General features: G+C 38.5%; 1 protein-coding gene across 1 annotated transcript in view; it reads left to right on the top strand.

Moving 5' to 3' along the window:
* The window catches only part of ipo11 (importin 11), a 133177-nt gene that overhangs the window by 16829 nt on the left and 94766 nt on the right, over nt 1-21582 (top strand). The window contains exons 4-7 of the mRNA XM_087811785.1: nt 2806-2878; nt 9901-10104; nt 18632-18764; nt 18850-18908. Of these exons, the coding sequence (XP_087667911.1) occupies nt 2806-2878; nt 9901-10104; nt 18632-18764; nt 18850-18908 (469 nt within the window). The remainder of the gene's footprint in view (nt 1-2805; nt 2879-9900; nt 10105-18631; nt 18765-18849; nt 18909-21582) is intronic.

The raw sequence follows: 21582 nt of genomic DNA, 5'->3' as shown, positions 1-21582 counted from the left end.
TTTTATTGAAACTTAGAAAGTAATGACTCATGACTTCTAAGCCGAGTTAAAGTGTTTTCTGTCAGAACATACACAATTGTGAAGTAATCAGGTCAGCGAAGAGTCGACTTCCTCTCCCCCTAAAATCTATTTAACAAGACCAACAAATGTGATAATAGACGAGGATAATAAACGGCATGTTTTAAAAACAAATCCTGAGATTAAGCAGTCGGTGCCTCCAGCAGGAGGCGGACACTGACGCTGCACACCTGAACGACAATCTAGGACAGATTCCTCCTGATCTGTTTTTGCATGTCTTTGCTAATCATCCAGTGATTTGCACCTGCAGGGAAACAGTGGAGGATTATTCAAAAATATCTTTTCATTTTCTAATCTTCTTAATGCGTCAACAGAGGTTTCTTTCAGGAGTCGTTAAAGAGTCGCATCAGTGACGACTTTGTTTCATCTCCTGCTGCACAACAGTTTGAAGAATCAACATGTATAATGACTTCTAGGACTGTAAGGAAAGAATCTGGTGATTTAATAAACATCACAGTACAGGGTTAACAATACGATATATAGTGTTAGTGTAGTAACAAGTATATATGTGTAGTAAGTAAGTAAGTAAGTAATATTTATTTATATAGCGCTTGTATTGTCCAGTACTTGACTCTTGTGTTGTGATAGTGTAGTAACAAGTATATATGTGTAGTATTGTCCAGTACTTGACTCTTGTGTTGTGATAGTGTAGTAACAAGGATATATGTGTAGTATTGTCCAGTACTTGACTCTTGTGTTGTGATAGTGTAGTAACAAGGATATATGTGTAGTATTGTAGAGTACTTGACTCTGGTGTTGTGATAGTGTAGTAACAAGTATATATGTGTAGTATCGTCGAGTACTTGACTCTGGTGTTGTGATAGTGTAGTTACAAGGATATATGTGTAGTATCGTCCAGTACTTGACTCTGGTGTTGTGATAGTGTAGTAACAAGTATATATGTGTAGTATCGTTGAGTACTTGACTCTGGTGTTGTGATAGTGTAGTAACAAGGATATATGTGTAGTATTGTCCAGTACTTGACTCTGGTGTTGTGATAGTGTAGTAACAAGTATATATGTGTAGTATTGTCGAGTACTTGACTCTGGTGTTGTGATAGTATAGTAACAAGGATATATGTGTAGTATTGTTGAGTACTTGACTCTGGTATTGTGATAGTGTAGTAACAAGGATATATGTGTAGTATTGTCGAGTACTTGACTCTGGTGTTGTGATAGTATAGTAACAAGGATATATGTGTAGTATTGTTGAGTACTTGACTCTGGTGTTGTGATAGTGTAGTAACAAGGATATATGTGTAGTATTGTAGAGTACTTGACTCTGGTGTTGTGATAGTGTAGTAACAAGGATATATGTGTAGTATTGTCCAGTACTTGACTCTTGTGTTGTGATAGTGTAGTAACAAGGATATATGTGTAGTATTGTCCAGTACTTGACTCTGGTGTTGTGATAGTGTAGTAACAAGTATATATGTGTAGTATCGTTGAGTACTTGACTCTGGTGTTGTGATAGTGTAGTTACAAGGATATATGTGTAGTATCGTCGAGTACTTGACTCTGGTGTTGTGATAGTGTAGTAACAAGGATATATGTGTAGTATTGTCGAGTACTTGACTCTGGTGTTGTGATAGTGTAGTAACAAGTATATATGTGTAGTATTGTCGAGTACTTGACTCTGGTGTTGTGATAGTGTAGTAACAAGGATATATGTGTAGTATTGTCGAGTACTTGACTCTGGTGTTGTGATAGTGTAGTAACAAGGATATTTGTGTAGTATCGTCCAGTACTTGACTCTGGTGTTGTGATAGTGTAGTAACAAGTATATATGTGTAGTATTGTCGAGTACTTGACTCTGGTGTTGTAGTATTTACAGACCACATGACTCTTGATGAAGTCGTAACTACTTTAATTTGTTTTCAAACCAAAATATGTCCAAACATCAGCTTTAAAAGCTGCTGGATTCACTGTATCCTCTCGTCCTCAGTCATCATTCTTCCTTTAGTTGCAGAGGACGTAACGACTGCTGCCATCTAGAGGCCGGAAGTTTAATCACAACACAAACATGAATGGATCCCATGCATATTTTGTCTGTTAATTTTAATTTTCGAAATATTAAATTGTATACACACTTCATTGAAATATAACCAGACATAAATATGTTAAAAATAAAATATGATTTGAAAGTAAAGAATACAATCAATACAGATTTGTGACGGATGTTAAAAGTGACACCTAAGTATATTTTCTAACACTCCCTAACTTCAATTTTCACATTTTATCAATCGCTTTAAAGTTTTTCCTCTAAAGTAGTAAATTAATCTTTGCTTGTTTATCCTTGACACTATAATTTATACAGATTTTGTCAGAAAATTGGGTTTTTATTCCCTTGAAAAATAAGATTGACTTTTGTCCAAACAGTAAAAACGTTTCTCTTGCATGAAAATGGAATCTTCAGTTTCCTTTTGTTTTTCTCCACATGTTAATTTTTCCATGAAAGTCATGACATTAATTAACAAAAAAATAATTTTCTGCCATTATCGTTTGTTTGTTTACAAGTCAGAGCTAATTGAGTTTGTGTATTTTATACCAACAATTAAATGAAAACGTGTGTAATTGTGCGCGTTGTTTAATATTCTACACACTCACTCGTATCCTGAACACGTTTCACTGTCACCACGTTGTCACCGTAGCTGATCTCATCCTAAAACCTCTTCTGACAGAAGGAATCTCTTCATTTGCATCTGATGTCTCTTGTCTTTGTTTCCAGCGCTCTATCCGAGGAGGAGAAGACGTCACTGCGAGCAGGTCTCATCACAAACTTCAACGAGCCCGTCAATCAGGTCAGTCGTTGTAATTGCATCTGCACTGACGCTCCACTGATTCAAGCGACTGGACTGAGACCATCAGTGGCTCTTTGTTTCTACGCCCTCGTGTGAATGAAACCACACTGTTGTGTTTGTTCAGGGGTCACACTGGAGCGGCTGCAATATTGACAATTAACAAAAGACAAACAAATGACATTTGACTGGTCAGTAGAACATGAATTCTACTACGAAGTTAAACTATTTCCTTTGGTTTTCTGTCAAGAATAAAGAACATTTCAATGTGTTTGAAAGATATAACTTGAATAGGTCAGTGCAGTGTTAGACTTACCTTAAGTGTGTGTGTGTGTGTGTGTGTGTGTGTGTGTGTGTGTGACTCTATTGTATCATCAGTGTGTGTCGTTTTGATGTGTGACTCTATTGTATCATCAGTGTGTGTCGTTTTGATGTGTGACTCTATTGTATCATCAGTGTGTGTCGTTGTGATGTGTGACTCTATTGTATCATCAGTGTGTGTCGTTGTGATGTGTGACTCTATTGTATCATCAGTGTGTGTCGTTGTGATGTGTGACTCTATTGTATCATCAGTGTGTGTTGTTTTGATGTGTGACTCTATTGTATCATCAGTGTGTGTCGTTGTGATGTGTGACTCTATCGTATCATCAGTGTGTGTCGTTGTGATGTGTGACTCTATCGTATCATCAGTGTGTGTCGTTGTGATGTGTGACTCTATTGTATCATCAGTGTGTGTCGTTGTGATGTGTGACTCTATTGTATCATCAGTGTGTGTCGTTGTGATGTGTGACTCTATTGTATCATCAGTGTGTGTCGTTGTGATGTGTGACTCTATTGTATCATCAGTGTGTGTTGTTGTGATGTGTGACTCTATTTTATCATCAGTGTGTGTTGTTGTGATGTGTGACTCTATTGTATCATCAGTGTGTGTCGTTGTGATGTGTGACTCTATTGTATCATCAGGGTGTGTTGTTTTGATGTGTGACTCTATTGTATCATCAGTGTGTGTGTGTCGTTGTGATGTGTGACTCTATTGTATCATCAGTGTGTGTGTGTCGTTGTGATGTGTGACTCTATTGTATAATCAGTGTGTGTTTGTAGAAAACTGTCTTTTCATTGAAATATTGACTTTAGAAAATTATCTTAAGCAATTTCCCTTTTTTATAATATATTTTTCTATTCACAAAATTGTTTAATTCTATTGTATAAAAAGTAACAAAACTTGGTTACACAAATAAATGTAACCATTGAGATGTGCAGATCTTTTTAAAGGGCTTTCTGGCCAAAAAGCAATTTACACTCAACCGTTTCACATTTCATCCTCAATTAAGTTACTGCTACTAAAAGAATTACAAGACCAAGTCCCGGTGCTTGAGAGTGAGTTACAAACATACCAGACTTGAGAGGGAGTTATATTCAATCACACAAGTTAGATTTGTTTTTAGATTGTTGTTTGATTTAGTAATACTACAGAGACTCGCGGAGTAATACTACAGAGACTCGTGGAGTAATACTACAGTGACTCGTGGAGTAATACTACAGAGACTCGTGGAGTAATACTACAGACTCGTGGAGTAATACTACAGACTCGTGGAGTAATACTACAGTGACTCGTGGAGTAATACTACAGAGACTCGTGGAGTAATACTACAGTGACTCGTGGAGTAATACTACAGAGACTCGTGGAGTAATACTACAGAGACTCGTGGAGTAATACTACAGTGACTCGTGGAGTAATACTACAGAGACTCGTGGAGTAATACTACAGACTCGTGGAGTAATACTACAGTGACTCGTGGAGTAATACTACAGTGACTCGTGGAGTAATACTACAGAGACTCGTGGAGTAATACTACAGTGACTCGTGGAGTAATACTACAGTGACTCGTGGAGTAATACTACAGTGACTCGTGGAGTAATACTACAGTGACTAGTGGAGTAATATTTCAGTGACTCGCGGGGTAATACTACAGAGACTCGTGGAGTAATACTACAGTAACTCTTAAAATAATGGTACAGTGACTCGTGGAGTAATACTACAGTGACTCGTGGAGTAATACTACAGAGACTCGTGGAGTAATACTACAGAGACTCGTGGAGTAATACTACAGTGACTCGTGGAGTAATACTACAGAGACTCGTGGAGTAATACTACAGTGACTCGTGGAGTAATACTACAGAGACTCGTGGAGTAATACTACAGACTCGTGGAGTAATACTACAGTGACTCGTGGAGTAATACTACGGAGACTCGTGGAGTAATACTACAGAGACTCGTGGAGTAATACTACAGAGACTCGTGGAGTAATACTACAGAGACTCGTGGAGTAATACTACAGTGACTCGTGGAGTAATACTACAGAGACTCGTGGAGTAATACTACAGAGACTCGTGGAGTAATACTACAGAGACTCGTGGAGTAATACTACAGTAACTCTTAAAATAATGGTACAGTGACTCGTGGAGTAATACTACAGAGACTCGTGGAGTAATACTACAGTAACTCTTAAAATAATGGTACAGTGACTCGTGGAGTAATACTACAGTGACTCGCGGAGTTATACTACAGAGACTCGCGGAGTAATACTACAGAGACTCTTGGAGTAATACTACAGAGACTCGTAAAATAATGGTACAATGACTCGTGGAGTAATACTACAGTGACTCGCGGAGTAATACTACAGAGACTCGCGGAGTAATACTACAGAGACTCATGGAGTAATACTATAGTTACTCGTGGAGTAATACTACGGTGACTTGTGTAGTAATACTACAGTGACTCGTGGAGTAATACTACAGTGACTCGCGGAGTAATACTACAGAGACTCGTGGTGTAATACTACAGAGTCTCGTGGAGTAATACTATAGTTACTCGTGGAGTAATACTACAGTGACTCGTGGAGTAATACTACAGTGACTCGTGGAGTAATACTACAGTGACTCGTGGAGTAATACTACAGTGACTCGTGGGGTAATACTACAGTGACTCGTGGAGTAATACTACAGAGACTCGCGGAGTAATACTACAGAGACTCGTGGAGTAATACTACAGAGACTCGTGGAGTAATACTACAGAGACTCGTGGAGTAATACTACAGTGACTCGTGGAGTAATACTACAGTGACTCGTGGAGTAATACTACAGAGACTCGTGGAGTAATACTACAGTGACTCGTGGAGTAATACTACAGAGACTCGTGGAGTAATACTACAGAGACTCGTGGAGTAATACTACAGAGACTCGTGGAGTAATACTACAGAGACTCGTGGAGTAATACTACAGTGACTCGCGGAGTAATACTACAGTGACTCGTGGAGTAATACTACAGAGACTCGTGGAGTAATACTACAGAGACTCGTGGAGTAATACTACAGTGACTCGTGGAGTAATACTACAGAGACTCGTGGAGTAATACTACAGAGACTCGTGGAGTAATACTACAGAGACTCGTGGAGTAATACTACAGTGACTCGCGGAGTAATACTACAGTGACTCGTGGAGTAATACTACAGAGACTCGTGGAGTAATACTACAGTGACTCGTGGAGTAATACTACAGAGACTCGTGGAGTAATACTACAGAGACTCGCGGAGTAATACTACAGTGACTCGCGGAGTAATACTACAGTGACTCGTGGAGTAATACTACAGAGACTCGTGGAGTAATACTACAGTGACTCGTGGAGTAATACTACAGAGACTCGTGGAGTAATACTACAGAGACTCGTGGAGTAATACTACAGTGACTCGCGGAGTAATACTACAGTGACTCGCGGAGTAATACTACAGAGACTCGTGGAGTAATACTACAGAGACTCGTGGAGTAATACTACAGTGACTCGTGGAGTAATACTACAGAGACTCGTGGAGTAATACTACAGAGAATCGTGGAGTAATACTACAGAGACTCGTGGAGTAATACTACAGTGACTCGCGGAGTAATACTACAGTGACTCGCGGAGTAATACTACAGAGACTCGTGGAGTAATACTACAGTGACTCGTGGAGTAATACTACAGTGACTCGTGGAGTAATACTACAGTGACTCACGGAGTAATACTACAGAGACTCGCGGAGTAATACTACAGAGACTCGTGGAGTAATACTATAGTTACTCGTGGAGTAATACTACGGTGACTTGTGTAGTAATACTACAGTGACTCGTGGAGTAATACTACAGTGACTCGCGGAGTAATACTACAGAGACTCGTGGTGTAATACTACAGAGAATCGTGGAGTAATACTACAGAGACTCGTGGAGTAATACTACAGTGACTCGCGGAGTAATACTACAGAGACTCGTGGAGTAATACTACAGTGACTCGTGGAGTAATACTACAGTGACTCGCGGAGTAATACTACAGAGACTCGCGGAGTAATACTACAGAGACTCGCGGAGTAATACTACAGAGACTCGTGGAGTAATACTATAGTTACTCGTGGAGTAATACTACGGTGCCTTGTGTAGTAATACTACAGTGACTCGTGGAGTAATACTACAGAGACTCGTGGTGTAATACTACAGAGTCTCGTGGAGTAATACTATAGTTACTCGTGGAGTAATACTACAGTGACTCGTGGAGTAATACTACAGTGACTCGTGGAGTAATACTACAGTGACTCGTGGAGTAATACTACAGTGACTCGTGGGGTAATACTACAGTGACTCGTGGGGTAATACTACAGTGACTCGTGGGGTAATACTACAGTGACTCGTGGGGTAATACTACAGTGACCTGGGGGTAATACTACAGTGACTCGTGGGGTAATACTACAGTGACTTATAGAGTAATACTACAGTAACTTTTGGTCATGGATTGATATTTATTTATTTATTTTTAAAGCAGTTTTTTAAAAACATGTGTAAAAAGTATTAAAATACTTTTTTTAATATTCATCTAATGTCAAGCTATCATCACTTTATCGACGTCTTCACTGAATTTAATCTTTTTTATTCCATTTGAAGTCCACGTTGAATCGGATCCAAACCAAACTCTAGGTGTAAAGACTCCCTCGTCGTAAAAGTTTCTTCTCCCTTGAATCCATATCTCAAAAGTTTCTTCTCCTCAGAGCTTTGATCTGTAATTAAATTATTTATAACTGCTGTAATTCATTTTGTTCTCGCTGGCGGCAGAACCAGGTGAAGAACATCTTACGTCCTGAAACAGATGCAGATCTTTCCTGACCTCCAGTGATTTATTTGTGGTTAAGTAAGAATAAAATGCATCACACAGAGTGTGTTACGTTAAATGAATCCACTTCTGTTTTTACTAAGAGCTGTTGTGATCTACGGCTCAACTCTGATCTCTGGAGATAAATGGACGTGGTAATGGCATCAGAAGGAGGCGTGGAACTGGAGCGCAGGCTGATAAATCACTCGGTGTGCGATGCTTATTGTGGGTCAATACTTTTATTGCTGCTTTATGGGTCTTCCAGGAATTCTCTAAGTCAGACTTGTAGCAGAGACCAGTGGTGTGTGACGGACTCACTCGTGGGTAGACGTGGACGGCAGAACCCAACGCTGCTCCGCCATTAAGTGCTCGACAGCTTCTCCCAGAGGAGCCCTCAGACATTAAGACGGCTTTGGTCTCCGTGGAGCCAGAGTCCATGTGAGGAACAGTTTTTAGTCATTCGATCATGATGATGATCACTTTGAATTAAAGTATGTTCGTTAGAGATAAATATTTGACTCACGGAGTAATACTACAGTGACTCGAGGAGTTATACTACAGTGATTTGCAGAGTAATACTACAGTGACTCTCGGAGTAGTACTACAAAGACTCGAGGTGTAATACCACGGTGATTCGCGGATTAATACTACAGTGACTCTCGGAGTAGTACTACAGAGACTCGAGGTGTAATACCACGGTGATCCGCGGATTAATACTACAGTGACTCTCGGAGTAGTACTACAGAGACTCGAGGTGTAATACCACGGTGATTCGCGGATTAATACTACAGTGACTCGCGGAGTAATAATCCGGTGATTTGCGGAGTAATAGTCCAGTGAGTCACGGAGTGATACTACAGTGACTCGCGGAGTAATAATCAGGTTATTTGCGGAGTAATAATCCAGTGAGTCACTGAGTAATATTACAGTGACTCACGGAGTAATACTACAGTGAATCGTGGAGCAATAATGCAGTGTCTCGCTGAGTTATAATCAAGTGACTCGCGGAGCAATACTACATTGACTCGCAGAGTAATATTCCAGTGACTTGCGGAGTAATAATCCAGTGATTTGCGGAGTAATAATCCAGTGAGTCACTTAGTAATATTACAGTGTCTCACGGAGTAATACTACAGTGAATCGTGGAGCAATAATGCAGTGTCTCGCGGAGCAATACTACATTGATTCGCAGAGTAATATTCCAGTGACTAGCGGAGTAATAATCCAGTGATTTGCGGAGTAATAATCCAGTGATTTGCGGAGGAATAATCCAGTGATTTGCGGAGGAATAATCCAGAGATTTGCGGAGTAATAATCCGGTGACTCGCTGAGTAATACTACAGTGACTCGCGGAGTAATACTATGGTGAGTCATAGTGTGTAGTTTACAAAATTGGCTGTTTTTTAAGCGTTGTGTATCATAAAATGGACACAAGGTACTAATAACAGTCTAAATGAATGTAGTTTGCTTATAAAATGCATCGCTGATATTTGAATGATATTTTAATTGGGTCGTGTCTGTGTGTGATTGGATTCACAACAATAACAACCCTTGACTCTTGAAAGATTGTAAAGGTTTTAATAAATCATAACTAATAGTAAGACTTTATTGGTATGAAACATGTAGAGTTGGTTCTTGTGAAGGTCATTTATAAAAGTTGATATCAATCTTTGCACGTCTGTTATTAGTGAGTTGTGACCCACAAATATTCATTTGCACCTTTTGTTCAAAAGCGTATTGTTTTTGTCGTTATTGTGTTCTTCGTCTCAACTGTGGAATTTTAATGTCCGGCCTCTTCTTCGTTTCTCTCTCCTGACCACACAATGTAATAACGGAGCTTTTGTTCCTCCGACAGATCGCGACCCAGATCGCCGTTCTCATTGCCAAGGTGGCCCGCCTGGACTGCCCGAGGCAGTGGCCCGAGCTCATCCCCATTCTGCTGGAGTCGGTCAAGGGTCACGACGGCCTGCAGCAGCACCGGGCGCTCTTGACTTTCTACCACGTCACCAAAACCCTGTCGTCCAAGAGACTGGCTCCGGACAGACGCCTCTTCCAGGATGTAAGTGTGACCTTTGACCTCCTGGTCACATTAATAGTCCATGATACACCTTTAATATGGATATATATGGAATATTCTTTAACACATCACATGTTGAACCTTTGAATTTATTGGAATGTTGGTTTTTAATCTTTTAATTATTTGAATATAAAAACTTCTTTATTGAAAGGTTGAATTTGTTTACTTTTTTTGTAGTAGAAGTTTGAATATATGTTTAAAATGAATTTATAAGTTTGATATTCTAATTCCAATAAAACAAAATTAAGTTTTTTGATTTCAATATTGGAGCAGGAGGGCTGCTGGTTCCATTCCAGGCCGAGCCAACCTTTCTGTGTGTAGTTAGTATGTTCTCCCCGTGTTGCGTTGGTTTACTCCGGGCACTCCGGTTTCCTCCCACAGTCCAAAAACATACTGAGGTTGATTGAGAACTTTGGGAAAATGGTTCATAGGTATGAGTGTGTGTGTGAATGATTGTCTGTCTTTGTGTGTCCTGAGACAGACTGGCTTCCTGTCCAGGGTGTCCCCTGCCTCTCGCCCTATGGTACTGGGATAGTCTCCCCGAGACCCCAGTAAGGGATAAAGCGTTAGAAAATGAATGAATTAATGAATCATTTCAGTATTTGTAAATGTTTTGCATTTTTAATTCAATGTATAAATGTTTGTATTTTAGTGACACCAGACGATAGCAAACGAGTACCGAGCTGCTTGATTGAACCAATCATGTGACGCACAGATGATCATGTGACCTTTCGATGTAGACATTATTGTATTCAAATTAAAAAAAAAATTAAATTAAATGCAAACCCCCCCCCCCCCAAAAATAAACATTTCATTCAAATAATTAAAAGTTTCAGAAATATAAATGTTAAATTTACTCATTCAATATTTTGATGGCACTGATATATTTCCACATATTTTACTTTATAAATCCTAAAATAGTCGTTTGCAAAGTAGCAGAAGGAAACAACACAACGAAGAAAAAAATGATAAATAATAAGATGTCACCCGAGGGAAAAATGAATAAATAAAAAACCTGCAACTTGTATAAAAAAACAATTTAAATACATTTTACGAGTCATAAACTTCGGTTCTGGTCGTTCCCTATGAATTGTATGAGAAACTTGAAACTAAATTTAAACATTTGGTCTAATAATATATATTTTTTAAACTGAACTTTCCTGCTTGAGTTGATGTTTTTATTCCACAAGATGAATCAATTTTATAAACTTGTTAATCTAACTTTAATTAAAAAAAACAACTAAAATGTTCCATATATATATATTTTTTAATTATTTTCTTCCGTTTCTCCACGAGGTTGATTCTGTGCAGTACCTGTTTCTAACTCTAGCTGGTGCTGTTTACCCACCTCACAAACCTTCATGTCTGTGTATGTTAACAGGCTCTTGTTGACAGCTATCAATCAATCTTTCCATGACGGTCTTTCACTAGAGATCTCGCTCCAGTGTTCCGAGCACACGAGTGGGTCTGGTCCACCTGTGGAGGCGGCAGACGTGGTTAACAAAATGATCCGACAAAAGGACAGCGTGTGCGATTGACGTCCGACTGTGAGGCGGAAACTGTCGAGTGACGTTTGCTGCCATTTGCTCGGCATTTGATCGACTGTAGTTTGAACTTCAGCTCTATTTCTCAGCGAGTACTTTATACTTGAAGGAAAATGTACTTTGAGACATTAATGGAGTTTTTGACGACTTGAATCTTTGAAAACTTGAAATGATTTAGTGTTTTTGTTCATCGTACAACGTTTGAACAACGTAATTCATTGTGGTGAAGGAATATATCAATATAATTAAACATCGATATTTTACATGACATCGTATTGACGCCATATTAACTTTATTGAAATATAAACCATGATTAGATTTTTAAATTTACTATTAACATGCAATTTACACTCAGTAATTTTTGTGTTGCAATTAAAGTTCTGGCCTCTAGATGGCAGCAATCGTTACGTCCTCCACAGCTAAAGGAAGACTGATGACTGAGGACGAGAGGATACAGTGAGTCCAGCAGCTTTTAAAGCTGATGTTTGGACCTATTTTGGTTTGAAAACAAATGAAAGCAGTTACAACTTCGTCAAGAGTCATGAGGTCTGTAAATACTACAACACCAGAGTCAAGTACTGGACAATACTACACATATATACTTGTTACTACACTATCACAACACCAGAGTCAAGTACTCGACAATACTACACATATATACTTGTTACTACACTATCACAACACCAGAGTCAAGTACTCGACAATACTACACATACATACTTGTTACTATACTATCATAACACCAGAGTCAAGTACTGGACAATACTACACATATATACTTGTTACTACACTATCACAACACCAGAGTCAAGTACTGGACAATACTACACATATATCCTTGTTACTACACTATCACAACACCAGGGTCAAGTACTCCACAATACTACACATATATCCTTGTTACTACACTATCACAACCCCAGAGTCAAGTACTCCACAATACTACACATATATCCTTGTTACTACACTATCACAACACCAGAGTCAAGTACTCCACAATACTACACATATATACTTGTTACTACACTATCACAACACCAGAGTCAAGTTCTCCACAATACTACACATATATACTTGTTACTACACTATCACAACACCAGGGTCAAGTACTGGACAATACTACACATATATCCTTGTTACTACACTATCACAACACCAGAGTAAAGTACTCGTCAATACTACACATATGTCCTTGTTACTACACTATCACAACACCAGAGTCAAGTACTCGAAAATACTACACATATGTCCTTGTTACTACACTATCACAACACCAGAGTCAAGTACTCCACAATACTACACATATATACTTGTTACTACACTATCACAACACCAAAGTCAAGCACTGGACAATACTACACATATATCCTTGTTACTACACTATCACAACACCAAAGTCAAGCACTGGACAATACTACACATATATCCTTGTTACTACACTATCACAACACCAGAGTCAAGTACTCCACAATACTACACATATATACTTGTTACTACACTATCACAACACCAAAGTCAAGCACTGGACAATACTACACATATATACTTGTTACTACACTATCACAACACCAAAGTCAAGCACTGGACAATACTACACATATATCCTTGTTACTACACTATCACAACACCAGAGTAAAGTACTCGACAATACTACACATATATCCTTGTTACTACACTATCACAACACCAGAGTAAAGTACTCGACAATACTACACATATATCCTTGTTACTACACTATCACAACACCAGAGTCAAGTACTCGAAAATACTACACATATGTCCTTGTTACTACACTATCACAACACCAGAGTCAAGTACTTGTTATTTTTCTCGACTCCTTCATTGATGATGTGGTTTCTTTGAGGACGATGACAGTGACCTTTACACTCACTCGTGTACACTATGATTTACGACGCTGACACATGTGATCAGTGCTGCCTGAGCTGCGACTATTTCTCCTCGAAACACAAACCGAATGATCTTTGACTCGAGTCTCTCAGCGGAACACGTGTGAAGTTGTGTCTTCATGACAACAAGGTTGAACGTGTGTCACTCTCGCTCTATTTCATGTGTTTTTGTTTCCTTCCTGCTCGTGCAGCAACAGGCGCCGCTCTGTGTGCGTCCTGCTGCGGCGTCACGTTTGTCGTCTAATTCAACCCCTGCAGTTGTGTTTCTGATCTTGTGTGAGATCCTGCTGCTCTGCTGACGGAGCTCAGAACATTAGCATAGTTGGAAAAGAGCTCCATCATTTCACAGGCTTTTTCCCAGAGGATTTGACAAATGAGAAACGGATGTTAATTATGGACCATTAACAGCCAATCAGGATCAATTTTGATGCTGAGCTCTTGATCCAGCTGGACGCTGCTTAAGAGCCGATGGTCGATGTCCACTGATCCTCTTGGATATCAGAAGATAGACTTTTATCTGCAACCAATTTAAAGCCTTAAACATAAATCAAGATCTATTTCTTTAACATCAGCTTTTGTCTGACTTTTGACTTCGTTTATTTGCACTTCAGAGTTGATTAAACAAATGTTTCACGACAAAGCAATCACTTTTTTTACATTTGTATATAAGTAAGTAATTACTATTTGTAAACAACAAATCATAGTCAACTGTGTTTGGGAAATTAAAAATATATTATAATGTATACTTATAACTAAAAGCAGCAGCATGTTACATTATGATATTATTTTATTTACATTTTCATGGTTTCTGACAGTGTTTTCCTTTCTAACATTCATGACTAGTGGTGTGTACAGTCAAGAATCTGGCGATATATGTTTCACGATACGTAGAGTACTTGACTCTGGTGTTGTGATAGTTTAGTATTAAGGATATATGTGTAGTATTGTGGAGTACTTGACTCTGGTGTTGTGATAGTGTAGTAACAAGTATATATGTGTAGTATTGTGGAGTACTTGACTCTGGTGTTGTGATAGTGTAGTAACAAGTATAAATGTGTAGTATTGTGGAGTACTTGACTTTGGTGTTGTGATAGTGTAGTAACAAGTATATATGTGTAGTATTGTGGAGTACTTGACTCTGGTGTTGTGATAGTGTAGTAACAAGTATATTTGTGTAGTATTGTGGAGTACTTGACTCTGGTGTTGTGATAGTGTAGTAACAAGTATATATGTGTAGTATTGTGGAGTACTTGACTCTGGTGTTGTGATAGTGTAGTAACAAGTATATTTGTGTAGTATTGTGGAGTACTTGACTCTGGTGTTGTGATAGTGTAGTAACAAGTATATATGTGCAGCATTGTCGAGTACTTGACTCTGGTGTTGTGATAGTGTAGTAACAAGTATATTTGTGTAGTATTGTGGAGTACTTGACTCTGGTGTTGTGATAGTGTAGTAACAAGTATATATGTGCAGCATTGTCGAGTACTTGACTCTGGTGTTGTGATAGTGTAGTAACAAGTATATACTGTATGTTTAGTATTGTCGAGTACTTGACTCTGGTGTTGTGATAGTGTAGTATTAAGGATATATGTGTAGTATTGTGGAGTACTTGACTCTGGTGTTGTGATAGTGTAGTAACAAGTATATATGTGTAGTATTGTGGAGTACTTGACTCTGGTGTTGTGATAGTGTAGTAACAAGTATAAATGTGTAGTATTGTGGAGTACTTGACTCTGGTGTTGTGATAGTGTAGTAACAAGTATATATGTGTAGTATTGTGGAGTACTTGACTCTGGTGTTGTGATAGTGTAGTAACAAGTATATTTGTGTAGTATTGTGGAGTACTTGACTCTGGTGTTGTGATAGTGTAGTAACAAGTATATATGTGTAGTATTGTGGAGTACTTGACTCTGGTGTTGTGATAGTGTAGTAACAAGTATATTTGTGTAGTATTGTGGAGTACTTGACTCTGGTGTTGTGATAGTGTAGTAACAAGTATATATGTGCAGCATTGTCGAGTACTTGACTCTGGTGTTGTGATAGTGTAGTAACAAGTATATTTGTGTAGTATTGTGGAGTACTTGACTCTGGTGTTGTGATAGTGTAGTAACAAGTATATATGTGCAGCATTGTCGAGTACTTGACTCTGGTGTTGTGATAGTGTAGTAACAAGTATATACTGTATGTTTAGTATTGTCGAGTACTTGACTCTGGTGTTGTGATAGTGTAGTAACAAGGATATATGTGTAGTATTGTCCAGTACTTGACTCTGGTGTTGTAGTATTTACAGACCACATGACTCTTGACGAAGTCGTAACTGCTTTCATTTGTTTTCAAACCAAAATATATCCAAACATCAGCTTTAAAAGCTGCTGGACTCACTGTATCCTCTCGTCCTCAGTCGTCGCCAGGATCTCATTCTTCCTTTAGCTGCGAAAGTTTAATTGCAACACAAAAATTAAACAAATGCTGTGAATATGTGCACGTAAACAGTTCTGCTGAATATCAATAAATGTGAAAAAATATCGCAAGATTTAAGTGTTTTGATATTTTCTGTCAGAACAGGAACAGGAAACTTAAACAAGAAATTAAAACGGCAAAATCAATGTTTTTCACGTAAGTGGAGAATCACTCAAAGGCATGTTCATCTGTAGACAAAATAAAGCTCTTATCTGTCAAACCCACATGTTTGAAAATCCAACATAAAAATCCTGTTTTTCTGGTCCACAATAAAACCTCTTTTGTTCCTCTTTATTCCCCGAGCAGCGGAGATGGAGGCAGATGAGTTGACGACATAGACGCCTTTCATTTGATGGACTCTCACGAGTGAACTGTGAGACGAAGTGAAGCAGACGCTCCTCGTTTGAGTTCACATCACACTATCAAATCAGCGGCGGACGCAGGAAATTGTTCGCCTGCATTGAAATGTCTCTCCATTCTCTGGCGCATTTGTCACAAATGGAGACGTAATGCATGTGTGGTGAAATGTCACATTCGTGGAAACACACACTCGCTGCATTTGCAGAGTTTTTGTTAAAAACAAAACCAAACAATTGTTTTGCCGCGAGATAAAACATCAAAAGATGAAAAAAAAAAATAGAAAATCAATGTAACATCAGCCCGAGTCCAATTTCTCTTGTTCCTCTTATCTGTGTGGATGTGAACAAAACCATCACAGAGGAAAATCTACTCTAGACATAAAAATCGCACAAATAAATGAGGAAAAACTGATATTTTTCATGGGATGAATGAGTTTTTAGTGGAAGTTTGGCCGCGAACATGTTGTTACTCACGACACTTCTCTGTAGTTCTGGGCCGATGACCAACAACTGATGAGATGCGTTAGTTTGTCGTGTGTGTCGACTGTACGACAAAAATGACGAGTGTAGTTACTTCATCTCATTATGTAACTTAAAGAACACACAAAACTATTGACTTGTCCTTATACTATTTGGACACTAGTGGGAGCCAAAAACACTATTTTAAATTCTACTAATTAGGATTTTAAAGATTTTACTTTCCTGTTCACAAAGTGTCTTTAAATAAAATACCTTTTTTTTTTTAATCGATTTATTTTTCTTTTGGGTTTCATTCTTCCTGTAGCTGCGGAAGACGTGATGACTGCTGCCATCTAGAGGCCTGAAGTTTAATTGCAACACAAAAATGAACAAAAAACAAGAATTTTAGCATTTTAAGTCAAAACTGTAAATAAGAATCGAATTATCTTAAGTTGTACTTGATTCCTTGCTATATAAATTATAAACTAACTATGAGGGGGAAAAAAGAATATATATATATTTTATATATATATATTATTATTGATATTTTCTACACATTTGTTAAACCTTCAACAAACTGGTGACCATTGTTTCGAAACAATTGTGTGATTTCTTTTTGTATTTCTCTGACTGAGCTGAAAATATTTTCAAACGCTAAAAAATCTACGTCATCTGTTTAAATATTTCATGACCGTAGAACCTTCTGAACGAAGGCTCGTCTGCCTCGTGACTCGACGTTCATGGAAACCTCATGAGAAATGTTGCTGCACTGAGTCCTGTGACTTAGTGTGTGTTGTAGAAGTGTGTGTACTAGAAGTGTGTGTTCTAGAAGTGTGTGTTCTAGAAGTGTGTGTACTCGAAGTGTGTGTACTCGAAGTGTGTGTTCTAGAAGTGTGTGTTCTAGAAGTGTGTGTACTCAAAGTGTGTGTACTCGAAGTGTGTGTTCTAGAAGTGTGTGTTCTAGAAGTGTGTGTACTCGAAGTGTGTGTACTCGAAGTGTGTGTTCTAGAAGTGTGTGTACTCGAAGTGTGTGTACTCAAAGTGTGTGTACTCGAAGTGTGTGTCCTCGAAGTGTGTGTTCTCGAAGTGGGAGTCCTCGAAGTGTGTGTTCTAGAAGTGTGTGTTCTCGAAGTGCGTGTTCTAGAAGTGCGTGTACTAGAAGTGCGTGTTCTAGAAGTGCGTGTACTCGAAGTGTGTGTACTCGAAGTGTGTGTTCTAGAAGTGTGTGTTCTAGAAGTGTTTACTCGAAGTGTGTGTACTCGAAGTGTGTGTACTCGAAGTGTGTGTTCTAGAAGTGCGTGTCCTCGAAGTGCGTGTCCTCGAAGTGCGTGTCCTCGAAGTGCATGTCCTCGAAGTGCGTGTCCTCGAAGTGCGTGTCCTAGAAGTGCGTGTCCTCGAAGTGCGTGTCCTAGAAGTGCGTGTCCTCGAAGTGTGTGTACTCGAAGTGCGTGTTCTAGAAGTGTGTGTTCTAGAAGTGTCTATTCTCGAAGTGCGTGTTCTAGAAGTGTCTATTCTTGAAGTGTGTGTTCTAGAAGTGTCTATTCTTGAAGTGTGCGTGATCGCGAAGTGTGTGTGTTTGCTGGTACAAGGTGACATTTATCATGAAGGTGTTTATGATATACAGCTTTAAGCGATTCTACCTGGTCGACCTTAATTGTCTCTTTGAGTCGAAGCATGAGGTCGGAATAATTGACTGGCGTGTGTGTGCGTGTGTGTGTGCGTGCGTGTGTGTGTGTGTGTGCGTGTGTGTGTGTGTGTGTGTGCGTGTGTGTGTTGGCAGCTGGCGTCGGGCATCTACAGCTTCGCGTGTTCCCTGTGGAGCCACCACACGGAATGTTTCCTGCAGCAGATCTGTGTCCGCGACGAGACTCCCGCCCTCGGCTCGCTGGAGAGGACGGTGCTCTCTCTCAAAGGTGACCGGATCAGCAGAAATAAAACCTCATGCCATCCTGCAGATGATCTGCATCCATGAACCTCATCGTGCTCTTGTCTTCACAGTGCTTCGCAAGTTGACGGTGCACGGCTTCGAGCAGCCGCAGCACAACATGGAGGTGATGGTGAGTCTCACCTGTTGGTTCTTTACTTTTGATCATGAGACGTTTGTCGGTGGAGGTTTGACTCTACTTTAGTAAGTAAGTCATATTTGTAGAGCGGTTTTCTAGGCCAGGGTCACAAAACACTTAAACAATCAAAAAATACTCAATAAAATAAATACTTTAAAAGATCAAGACACATGAGACGAATACAGGAGTCTCAGAGAATCAAGCAAAAGCTGAAAATTAAAGTGTCTTGAGATGTTTCTTGAAGGAGTCAGTAGATCATCAAACACAGATGTTTCTTGAAGGAGTCAGTAGATCATCAAACACAGATGTTTCTTGAAGGAGTCAGTAGATCATCAAACACAGATGTTTCTTGAAGGAGTCAGTAGATCATCAAACACAGATGTTTCTTGAAGGAGTCGGTAGATCATCAAACACAGATGTTTCTTGAAGGAGTCAGTAGATCATCAAACACAGATGTTTCTTGAAGGAGTCAGTAGATCATCAAACACAGATGTTTCTTGAAGGAGTCAGTAGATCATCAAACAAAGATGTTTCTTGAAGGAGTCAGTAGATCATCAAACACAGATGTTTCTTGAAGGAGTCAGTAGATCATCAAACACAGATGTTTCTTGAAGGAGTCAGTAGATCATCAAACACAGATGTTTCTTGAAGGAGTCAGTAGATCATCAAACACAGATGTTTCTTGAAGGAGTCAGTAGATCATCAAACACAGATGTTTCTTGAAGGAGTCAGTAGATCATCAAACACAGAGATGGTTCCAAAGCTTAGGAGCAACCGTCTGGAAGGATATCTCTCCTCTGGTCCAGAAATTCAGGAACCATCAGTAGATTCTGGTCCACAGACCTCAGAGCCCGAGCTGGGGTGTAAGTCTGGATCAGATCACTGATGGAAGGTCTGACCATGAATAGATCTGAAAGTAAGAACTAGAATTTTAAAATGATCCTGAAGAAGAAAAGGAGAAATGTGAGTTCTTCTACTAGAGCGGCTCAGAATTATGGCTGCAGAATTTTGTATTAACTGCAGGCGACACACATCCTTCTTGTTTAGACACGAAAATAAACTGTTATAATAGTCTAAACAACACAAACACATGGATTATAAGATCAAGATCCTGTTGACATTATTTTCCTAAATTTAGAGATTTTTCTCAGTTGAAACAGTTTTTGGTCAGTTTTATGCAGAGTTGAACTAAATACATGTCTTTGTCTCATTTCAACATGACTAGTTTGAATCAACAAAAACTTGTATTCAATGAAAGTTAAATGATAATCGTGTTCAAGTGAAGTTGTATTTAAATCAGTCAATACATTAAACAGTGAGTATTTAGTACTTCAGATGAAACAAGTTTCTTTTGATCCTTAAAAAGTCCTAAACATCCTTTAATTCATTAAAAACAAACAAACAAACTCATTCAATGTCATTAAAGGTCTTGAATCAAAATGTTGGATAAAAGATTTTATATTTAAATCAAGAAAATAAAAACTTTCTGTTAACATTTATTTATTTTTGAAAACAAATGAACAATTTAGTGGAACTAACAGTGAAGCGTCTGCAGCCTGGAAATAAAAACGGCTAAAAATTTGACCAAGTTTTTATGTTATTGTTTGTAAAAGTGACGTTTCCTGCAAAATTAAAAGGAAGGAAGAATGTTTTGAACGTGACCCTCATGAGGTCAAAACGAACAAGTAATAAGAGGAAACAGCTTTTCTCATCAATAATACAACATGTTTAATTCAATGTTATTCATACATTTTTCGAATGGTCCCACAAAACAATTCTCTATTGATAGTTTGGCCCCTAGAGAGATGGATTCACACAACTAGCTTGAGCGACGGCCAACAATCTAAGAATACATGTAAATATGTCCAAACATCAGCTTTAAAAGCTGCTGGACTCACTGTATCCTCTCGTCCTCAGTCATCATTCTTCCTTTAGCTGCGGACGACGTGACGACTGCTGCCATCTAGAGGCCGGAAGTTTAATTGCAACACAAAAATAAAAAAACATAGAAATGTGTTAAAAAAAATAAAGAAAAGATAAACACTTTTTAAAGAATATAAACCCGAGAATAACTAAGATAAAAATACCAATATTATTTGAAAGCCAACAAATAAAAACATCGCAATAGTGTTGTTGAATATCAAACATTATCGTGAAGTGTCGTAACTGCTTTCATTCGTTTTCAAACCAAAATATGTCCAAACATCAGCTTTAAAAGCTGCTGGACTCACTGTATCCTCTCGTCCTCAGTCATCATTCTTCCTTTAGCTGTGGAGGACGTAACGACTGCTGCCATCTAGAGGCCGGAAGTTTAATTCCAACACAAAAATAAAAAAACATAAAAATGTTTTGAAAAATTATAAACACTTTTTAAAGTATAAAAACCAGAAAATAACTAAGATAAAAATACAAATATTATTTGAAAGCCAACTAATAAAAACATCGCAAAAGTGTTTTCGTGAAGCAAATATCGCGATATTCAAGTATATCAATATTTTCATAAACTCCTACTGATCTTCTGCAGTTTTTTCTCTTTAAATTTTCTCCTTTCAGCTTCAACTCACTATATTTAGAAGATGTTTAATTATCTTTGTTCAACCATGATATCGTAGCTTAAAGTGTTAGCAACAATGCTAGCTGCTGTGATCATATCACAACCATGTCCATG

The sequence above is a fragment of the Callionymus lyra genome, chromosome 1 (genome assembly GCF_982586985.1).
Source record: "Callionymus lyra chromosome 1, fCalLyr1.hap1.1, whole genome shotgun sequence".
In the NCBI taxonomy this organism is placed as follows: domain Eukaryota; kingdom Metazoa; phylum Chordata; class Actinopteri; order Syngnathiformes; family Callionymidae; genus Callionymus; species Callionymus lyra.
This window is presented reverse-complemented; position numbering and strand designations above follow the sequence as displayed.